The sequence below is a fragment of the Oryza glaberrima genome, chromosome 11 (assembly GCF_000147395.1).
Source record: "Oryza glaberrima chromosome 11, OglaRS2, whole genome shotgun sequence".
Taxonomy (NCBI): Eukaryota; Viridiplantae; Streptophyta; class Magnoliopsida; order Poales; family Poaceae; genus Oryza; species Oryza glaberrima.
The window spans coordinates 5,916,836-5,925,669 of NC_068336.1; the positions used below are offsets into that span (position 1 = coordinate 5,916,836).

Genomic DNA, 8,834 nt, shown 5'->3' on the forward strand with positions numbered 1-8,834 from the left:
ATATGTGCAACACAAATGGATGGTTTCCAAAAATATTTACAAGGCCACAACTTGGATTGATTAGCTTACTAATGTGAATTTTTCTTTGCAGTTTGTGTCAGTACGCAGTAACATAGGTCTGGTTTAGTTCCCAACTTTTTCTTCAAACTTCCAACTTTTTCATCACATCAAAACTTTCATACACACATAAACTTCCAACTTTTTCGTCACATCGTTACAATTTCAATCAAACTTCAAATTTTGACGTGAACTAACACACCCATAGTATCTAGATGGGCTGCTTAGATTGATCAACTATTCAGCCAGTAAATTACACACATCAACAGAACAACAACTGACAGAAGCATGAAACAGAAATGAATCGAAGTCCATGTAGACACCAGATTGATTTGGCTATGCTAAAGGTGTTTATGACAAGAATAAACAATATCTGAATAGTTGGGTGTGTTGATTTGGCTATCTGGATCAGCTCACAGGGCACACATACTGTACTGATCCATGAAAAGAAAAAACAATGTTCCACAGAATTTCAACAATTCAGAGAAGATATTATGAGTTTTGGTATCTCTGCTGCTAATTTGCAATCTATATCAAGTAAAGCAACAATGGTATAATATCTGAACCCACTGTAATGGTATTATCTGCGAGGGGGGATACTCCATACTTAAAATCTGGATACAAACATTGATTTCATATACATCATATAACCCACACTAAATATTCTGACAGGTGATGTAAATCCCACCCAGCATTTCCAGACAATGCATTACTATAGTATCGAATCGTTCAAATATGCTATTTCTTTTGAAGGAAATGAATCATCTGAGACTCTATACGGCTAAACAGGTGCTGAATTTTGACGGAACCCTGTCGAAAAAAAGGGGATTTCAGCTTATCAATAGCCTGGATCAACAAAAGATCTGGATAGCACTATGTTGTGACACTGAAGATGCTTTATGTTGGAGAAATAGCCATCTTCCTCTTGACGGCATGAACTATATGACAAACAAATTCTTGACAGTCTTCATACTTCCTCAGATTGTGCCACCAGGAAGATGAACCAGTAATTTGCTGTTGTATTCTGTTACATATACAAGAGAAAAACTTGATAAGAAAGACAAGAGACAAAAGCAAAATAGAAGAGGCAATGATTTCATAACAGCCATTACATACCTAATAACTACATATAGCTGGTGAAATATTGCCATCCACCATGCTCACCTATTCTGCAATTTCATTTTCTCTGTTCCTGTAGAAGCAAAAAGGAAAAAACAATAAGACCACAATTTAATTATAACATACAGGAAATTAAAAATATATACAGAAAAAGAACATACTCTCGGAATGAATGAACACCCTTGCGGAAGTTCTCCCATTCTTCTGGATCATCAAACTAATTCATAGAGAAAACATATTAGCATAGCTTTTGTAAGGTGCAAAAGGAAAACAGGGTAAGGGTGGAAATGTGTGACACACCAGCTGGCTGAAATCTTCTCCCAGTGCTTTGTTCTGAAGAAAACAGTAGATAAAGTAAAGAACATATATACCACATTCATCCCCATTCTGCTGTGGCACCTGAAAAGTATTTAAGTTTCGTGATAAGAAATTCACACAAGAAGAACATGATGCAGAAACTGAAACGGTGCACTTTGAGATGTTAAAACCATACCTCAGGAAACTCAAGACAGATTTTGTTAATGAATTGCTCATTCTCTTCCCGCTCTTCAGTTTTAAAAATATCAGCAATAAATCTGGTACACCAGCAAAAAAAAGGAAGAATCAAATTTAACTAAGAGACTCTAGTACACAAGTTAGTCGCTAATCTTCTATCAGAAGTTGAGTTGTATGATTAAAGTCCCTGTGAAAACAAACTACTAAGGCCTCAAAAGGGCACAAGCAAGAGGCAGAAGTTTGAGGTGGCTATGCTGAGCAGCATAAACTGATTATGGGCCTGTGCCAACAAGCATCCTAATTACCGAAAAAATGTCCAAGTGTAAAAAACTTATATTGGGTCTAATGTTGGATATATCGAAGTTGAAAAAACATATCCATTGTGGTCCAAAAACATATCCACCTGGAACAGTCCAGCGAGTTGAAAAAAACATATCCACCTGCTGGGCTGTTCCAATTTCCAAAAGTATATTGTTGCATTCCCATACAGAACAAAAAGAACAGTTTGTTTTAAACATTTCGAATTGCTTGTAGCAATATAGATCTATATGTATTATCAAAGAGATCCTTTTTACAACTCTTTTCAAGGCAAGATATTGAAGGGGGAAAGGATCAGACCTTTTGATATTCGATCGCAACCTTGTCGGATTTGTCGTTTTAAGTGAATCCAGCAGCAGCATGCGTGGTCCTTTGTCAGTACCCAGGTAGTCTGTCTCACCAAAGTTGCATAAGACCAGGAGGTTCCAGTGTCCCCTATAGTTAAGAAAGTGGAAATTTGAATATATTTGATAATGCAATTAATAAATCATAGGGTAGTAGTGAAGCAACCTACCAGATAACAATAGGAACAAAAACATATTGTCTTGAAAATACTTTCTTAGCCTTAATCCATTTAAGGACATTAGATTTATTATGTCCGCTGGTGTACATGTGAAACCACAATGAGTCAAAGTATGCATAAGCACTCCTCTTTTCTTCATCTATGTCCTTCCAAAGACCCCTATTCACAAAGTTATTAAGTAAATAAGAAGGGAAACTAATGCACACATGCAAGAGAGAGAGATAAAGAGAGACAGGACATACTCCAGGTATAATTCAAAAATCTCAGTATCCAATTTGTCTTTATTCTTTTTGTCTCTGTTGCTTGATGCAGTGCGAAGCGTCCTTCTATTTGGGTTTAGGGCATCAAGACTGGAAGGCAATGCACTTTGCGAAGCGTTCCTCGCTGCTGGCTTGATGGTTCTTCGAGGACGCTTGTTTTTGCACTCTGTATAACAAACATAAAATGAAAAATAGGACTATAGACCTCAAGATATGAAGACATACTCCAAAATTCCAGTAGCCTGGTTCACATCATGGTACTAAGATTCCAACATTCAAACATAATGTTGGCTTTATGTAGCTATTCCTTTTTGTAATTATCACTATTCACTAGATCATAGGTAAATACTACTGGGAGGATGGCCACTGCCAGGTGGCACCGCTTGTATGGGATGAGAAGCAGACTATAGCTGGGACATTTTTACTGCAATGCTTATCATTTATCATATTTCTAACCATCCAGGCCACCAATAAATAATTACTACCATGTTCTGATGCATGATAACACTTGTCCAGGCTATGGCACTGTTATATCGTGTTGCTCATACCGCAAAAACAACAAATTTCATAACAGAAGAAAAACAATATGAATACTCTAGCATGGACAGAATGGAACAGGAATAGTGAACTGAACTATAGAGATAAGCATAATGAGGTTGCGACCTGCTTTTCCGAGCTGCAAACATTTATCCTAGCAACAACACAAATTCTTAGTAGAAGAACCACGATAGAGTTGTACCTAACAATCCGATCCTCCTAATCAAGATGCACATGGAACTCTTTTCAGTTACAACTTCCAATGTAGATGGAATAACATCCTATAACTTGATCCTCCAAATGACCAAATCCTATAACCAGCACAAACACCTAATACCTAAATCCGTAACCTATCAGAATAACTCTGTTTTAGCAAAAACATATAACTTAATAGTTTAGTCACCATGCTAGAATATGTGAACAAATCTAAACAAACATTATACTTTATAAATGATATCCAGAATGAAATCCTTCAAATTAGCACTGAGGCAACACATGTTAACAAACTATAGTCCTCCAGGTCCAGGTCTTAGTTTGACAAAGTTGGCACTAAATTCTGTACAGAGCTACCAATAAACCAGAGCAACTAAAGTTCTATTGCTTGCCACACATGGATAAATAAATACCATGAGCTACAGAAATAGAAGGAAGTGAATAATAAACAGTGATTAGGTGTTGCAAATAACAGACAGTAAAATATGACACCTCCACCTAATTCTTGAATGATATGCAGCCTTTTTAATGTCTATGCTGTTTAACTTTTATTAAAATTTACAGCATACACACAGTTATATATACAAGGTATATACCAACTATAGGTGATATACGCATTAAATCAACAACACAGTGTGGGCGCACTAAAAGGTTACCCAAACAAGCACCAGATAGCAAAATCAAGCCATGTAACATGTAATCAACATTACCCGGCAAAACAATCAACCATATTACATCATCAACAGCACATTAGCTACCCAACGATGCAATGGATCCATGGAACTGTTCTAAAAGCTCCCGCATAAGAATATGCAGCCTGAGTGACCCTTCTCGCCTTTAGTTTAGAGCCAGTTACAAATCCTAAAGATCTAGGGCCTATAATAAACAAATGATATGATAAAGTGTAGATAAACAAATGAAAGAAGGTATAGGCCCTACACAATCAAAGAAAAGAAAAAAAATATGCAGCAGTGAACCTACAAAAGTTTGCCCATTTCCAAATTCCACCACATAGAGCCAGCATCATCAGAACCAGCACCAGAATTAAATCTAATCTAACAAAACTAAAAAAGAAAATCCGACTTCCTGTCACCACCCCCAGGGGACCTACAAGTCTAGAACCCCTCCCCATTCCCAAGAAAACAGAAAACAGAGCCAAACGCCGTCTTCCTCCCACCACCACCACCGCAGCAATCAGATCAACAAGAGCGCAACACAAACACACACAGAATTAAAAGAACAAAACGAAATTAAAAACAGGGAGAGGAGATTTGGGCGCTCACCTTCGTCGCTGTCGACGAGGTCGACGACGGTGACCTGGTCGCAGCCGCTGCTCCGGGTGCGGCGGCGGGGCGCCATGGCGGCGGGGATGGGGGGGGGGCAGGAATGGCTCGCGGCCTAGGGTTTCGATCCGGGGGTGGGGATAAAAAGTGGGGGGAGGAAGCGGGAGCTCGAATTCGGGGACGGTTTCACACTACTCGCCTTTGTTCGTTCTTCACCTCCTCGCGGTGTGTGTGTGTTTTTCCTTCCTCTTTGGGGAAGAAGGAGCGTTTCCACTGGGGCGGGTGACACGTGGAGGGCCGGGATTAAGCGAGGGGGTTCCCCTTGTCGGCTGCTCGTGGCCGTTGGATCTGGGCCTTCACGGGCCCAACAGGGGGATCCCCCCAACGGCCGAATGGCTTGTCCAGTTGTTGTCCTCCTGCCCCTACAGCTGTACACTGGGATTGATATCCTCCACCTTCGAAGTCACCGTGGGATCACGATTTGTTAGGCTCATGTATCAATATATCAGTGACAAAGTCTTTGTGCACTTGTAGTATAAAACTTTTGAATAAAAAATCTATGAATATTTGGATGGTTTGGATAAAATTTGGGTCGACTTTGAACCTCTTTCTGGTTCCCACGAATGTAGGAAGTTTCACCAATCTCGCTCGCCGGAATTTGGCCTGAAATTGTTCATTTGGGCACAGGTGTCAACCCAACAAGAAAATTTTAGTATTGTTGTACTACCTCCATCCTAAAATATAATAATTTTTAGCTATGCATCTAAATTGTTTCACATACATAGTCAAAAATTGATATATTTTGGCGAAGTGAGTATAGCTCAACTGGTTAGGTTCCTTGTGGTGGAACCAGTCCACCCGGGTTCAAATTCTAGATTTGACACGGGTGATCGCATTTACGGCTAATTATTCTTTTAGTGGTAGGCGACGTACCCGTCGACAGCGGCTAATTATTCTTTCAGTGGTAGACGACGTACCCGTCGACAGCGAGGCGCTGTGGTGGCTTCGTCAATCTCAAGATATGCCGGCCCAGTCTTCCGGAGGCGCTGTGGTGACTCGTCAATCTCAAGATATGCCGGCCCAGTCTTCCAGAGGTGCTCATAGGGTGGTGACTTCGTCAATCTCTAGATATGCTCAAGATATGCCGGCTCAGTCTTCCGGAGGTGCTCATAGGGTGGTGACTTCGTCAATCTCAAGATATGCTCAAGATATGCCGGCTCAGTCTTCCGGAGGTGCTCATAGGGGTAGGGTGTGCGTGTGTGTTCATAGGGGTGAGTGTGTGCACGTTGTGAGCGCCTGCGTTTGTACTGTGTTTCTAAAAAAAAATTGATATATTTTGGGACGAAGGTAGAACTAGTTATCTCTGATACAATTTCACTAGTAAATTATTATCAAGTTTGTTATATACTCCCTCATATTCTTTTACATTACGTAGGTTAGTTTATTTTTGAATTAACCAAACTGAAAAAGAAAAACAGGGAGAGTATGTCACGTAGCAATCAGCATACAATTATCCCATTTCACATAGCCAGCAAACAATTTGTGAGCCCTATGGCATTGTGCTTTGGAGAATTTGTCGCTAACTAATTGCTTGAAGTTATGTATCTTTCTTTTCTAAGATGAATGCATATTTCGAGCAATAAATTAACCACAGAGATGTGCAAGAAAAAACTTTTTTCACAACAAAAGCTAAATGAAATTGTGAACCAATTAGGATGAAGCCTAACTAACATCAATTATTCGATACCTATTCTAACAAACTCCACCTTGACGAATATACGACACCCAGAAGTAGTTAGAGTCATCGTGCCGATCCACCTGCCCTCCAGACTTGGTTGTCTTCCCTCCGCAACTTCATGATGAGCTGCCCGATGAGCCTGCACTAGACTGTCACGCCCCGAACTAGTCCCGAGCGGAACTAGCCCGTGACGCTCCAAATTAACCTGTTAATTGATACCAGTCCTAGGAAACAGTGCTGGTATAACAGGAAGACAGAATATCACAGCAACAGAGGTCTCTTTATTATAGAGTAGGGGTACAGTCATGTTGGGCTGCGGACAGATCCCGAGCTCACAACTGCATTACAAAAGGAACGCGGAAGCCAAGACCTGGACCACACATCACAGGCGCGACTTGGGAACTAGGCCGAAACCCTAAAACTCATCGTAGCCGGCTTGCTCCTGAAGGAACTCCTCGTCAGCGGGATCCGCTTCATCTTCTTCAGCAACTGGGGGGGGGGGGGGGAAATTATTTATATGGAGCAAGGGTGAGTACGAGAGTACTCAGCAAGCCATGGGAAATAAGTGTTTAATGCAGGCTTCAAAGAAGGGCTGCTGTTTTTGCAATTGATTTTATTTGAACTCTTTCCTGAAACAACTAAGTGAGTGCTTCTCAAACGACACGGATGAGAAAGTGCGTCTCGTCCGGTCGGAGTTTGTGCAATGTATCAATCTTTTGAATTGATCAAGATTGGCACCCGGCCAATAGCTTTCAAACGGCCACCCGGGCCTGGCTGGTCCCATCAGCCGCAGATTTTCCAAACATCAAACCCATTTCACAACAGCAAAATTTCACAAGGCAGTAGTTAAGCAAAACTACGCTAGGAATCACCTCACATCCGCCCATGACCGTGGGCACGGCTGTTCGGACAGCTTAATAACCTCTGCAGAGGGGGTACACTTTACCCACACGACATTACTAACCCGGATCATCCAGCCCGTGCAGAACGGCCACGACTAGAGACCTTAAGGCTTTCATGACAAGGCATTTCGAAAGCCGACACAGGTTCGCCATATGCCAACGAGAGGGGTCCCAGACCAACACCAGATTAGGTCCCAGACCATACTGTGCCAGGAAGCCCAGGGGTCCTCCCCGACACCACCCCGGCGAATCCACATGTCTCTTGGCATCAAGGCTCCCCCGATTAGCTAATTACTCAGCCAGGGGTGTCCCATTCCACCCATGTGGTCGTACTTGTCTTATGTTCGGATGAAATTCCAAGGAAACGGTCCTTAAGTGCAAGAGCGGGAAACCGTACTCCCGGTACGTTCCCCGGTCCGCGGTTTTGGAAATTCATTTAGTTCGCAAGCACCGACCCAGGTGTCGGGTTTTCCAAGTCTTTTGTAAAAACCCAAGTTTTACCCAAGAACTTACTCAGATTTTAAGTTTGAAGGCGACCGTCGATACCCGCACAGAGTGCACGAATATCGAGGCGCAACTAGGTGGTTACAAGGGAACATGGTATAACAATTAACAGTGGAAGGATCAGATGCAACAAGTTGGGTAGGCCCACCGGTCTGCCTTGCAGACGGGGCAAACAGATTAAGTGCAAATCCTATCAATGCATAATATTTTGCAAGCAAATTAATTAAGTTCAAATATAGGCTCAAGATGTTCAAAGGTGGCTTGCCTTGCTCGAGATCTGGAGCTTGATCCTCGAAATCCTCGCACTGCGGATCTTCGGGCTCCGACACTACACGCGAAACGGGGCAACTCAACAAACGGCGAAAATAAAGCCCTATTATTGACCTCTAGGCGTGCCATTAGATAGATCTCGAGATTTGAGGAATTTTGGAAGTTGAACGGAGTCAAACGGACTTACGGTTGGGAAGATATTGAATTTCTAAGATTATTGGATTTTTGGTCTAAAGGAAAAGGATTTATTTAAACCCTTTTTGAAAAAGAAAAGAAAAGAAAAAGAAAGAGGGGGGGGGGCAAATTAGACTTCCCTCGGGCGGCTAGGGCGCGGCCCGAGAGAAAGGGGCGGCTCGGCCGAGCTTAATGGGCCGGCCGGCCCAAGAAGGCGGCCCATGGCGCGCGTGAGCGGGGAGGGGAGAGAAAGGGCCGGTGGGCCGGGTCCATTCCGCGTGGTCCCGAGTGGGACCCGCTTGTCGGCGGCTCGGCTCACCGTGAGTGAGGTGCACGCGGGCGTGCTAGGGTTTGGGGAGGGGGGCGCGGCGCATGCGCGCGGTTCGCGGAGGACGCGGTGCGACGGGCCCACGCGCAGCCTCACGGCTCGCGGTGGACCGC

General features: G+C 42.9%; 1 protein-coding gene across 1 annotated transcript; it reads right to left on the reverse strand.

Moving 5' to 3' along the window:
• Positions 1 to 112: 112 nt before the first annotated feature.
• Positions 113 to 5,037, reverse strand: LOC127753864 (probable ubiquitin-like-specific protease 2B). Its single transcript, XM_052279315.1, has 9 exons — positions 4,806 to 5,037; positions 2,755 to 2,938; positions 2,504 to 2,671; positions 2,290 to 2,424; positions 1,670 to 1,751; positions 1,477 to 1,575; positions 1,338 to 1,393; positions 1,174 to 1,249; positions 113 to 1,081 (listed from the first exon to the last, which is right to left on the reverse strand). The coding sequence occupies exons 1-8, from the start codon at positions 4,879 to 4,881 to the stop codon at positions 1,222 to 1,224; spliced, it is 828 nt and encodes a 275-aa protein (XP_052135275.1). The 5' UTR covers positions 4,882 to 5,037; the 3' UTR covers positions 113 to 1,081; positions 1,174 to 1,221.
• Positions 5,038 to 8,834: the final 3,797 nt, after the last annotated feature.

Bases quoted from the DNA above. Each gene is read 5' to 3' on its own strand.
- LOC127753864 (XM_052279315.1), bottom strand. From the start codon at position 4,881: ATGGCGCCCCGCCGCCGCACCCGGAGCAGCGGCTGCGACCAGGTCACC. The intron at 2,939-4,805 runs GTGAGCGCCCAA...TTTGTTATACAG, and splicing joins CCTCGTCGACAGCGACGAAG to AGTGCAAAAACAAGCGTCCT. The intron at 1,752-2,289 runs GTCTGATCCTTT...CTGGTGTACCAG, and splicing joins TTGCGATCGAATATCAAAAG to ATTTATTGCTGATATTTTTA.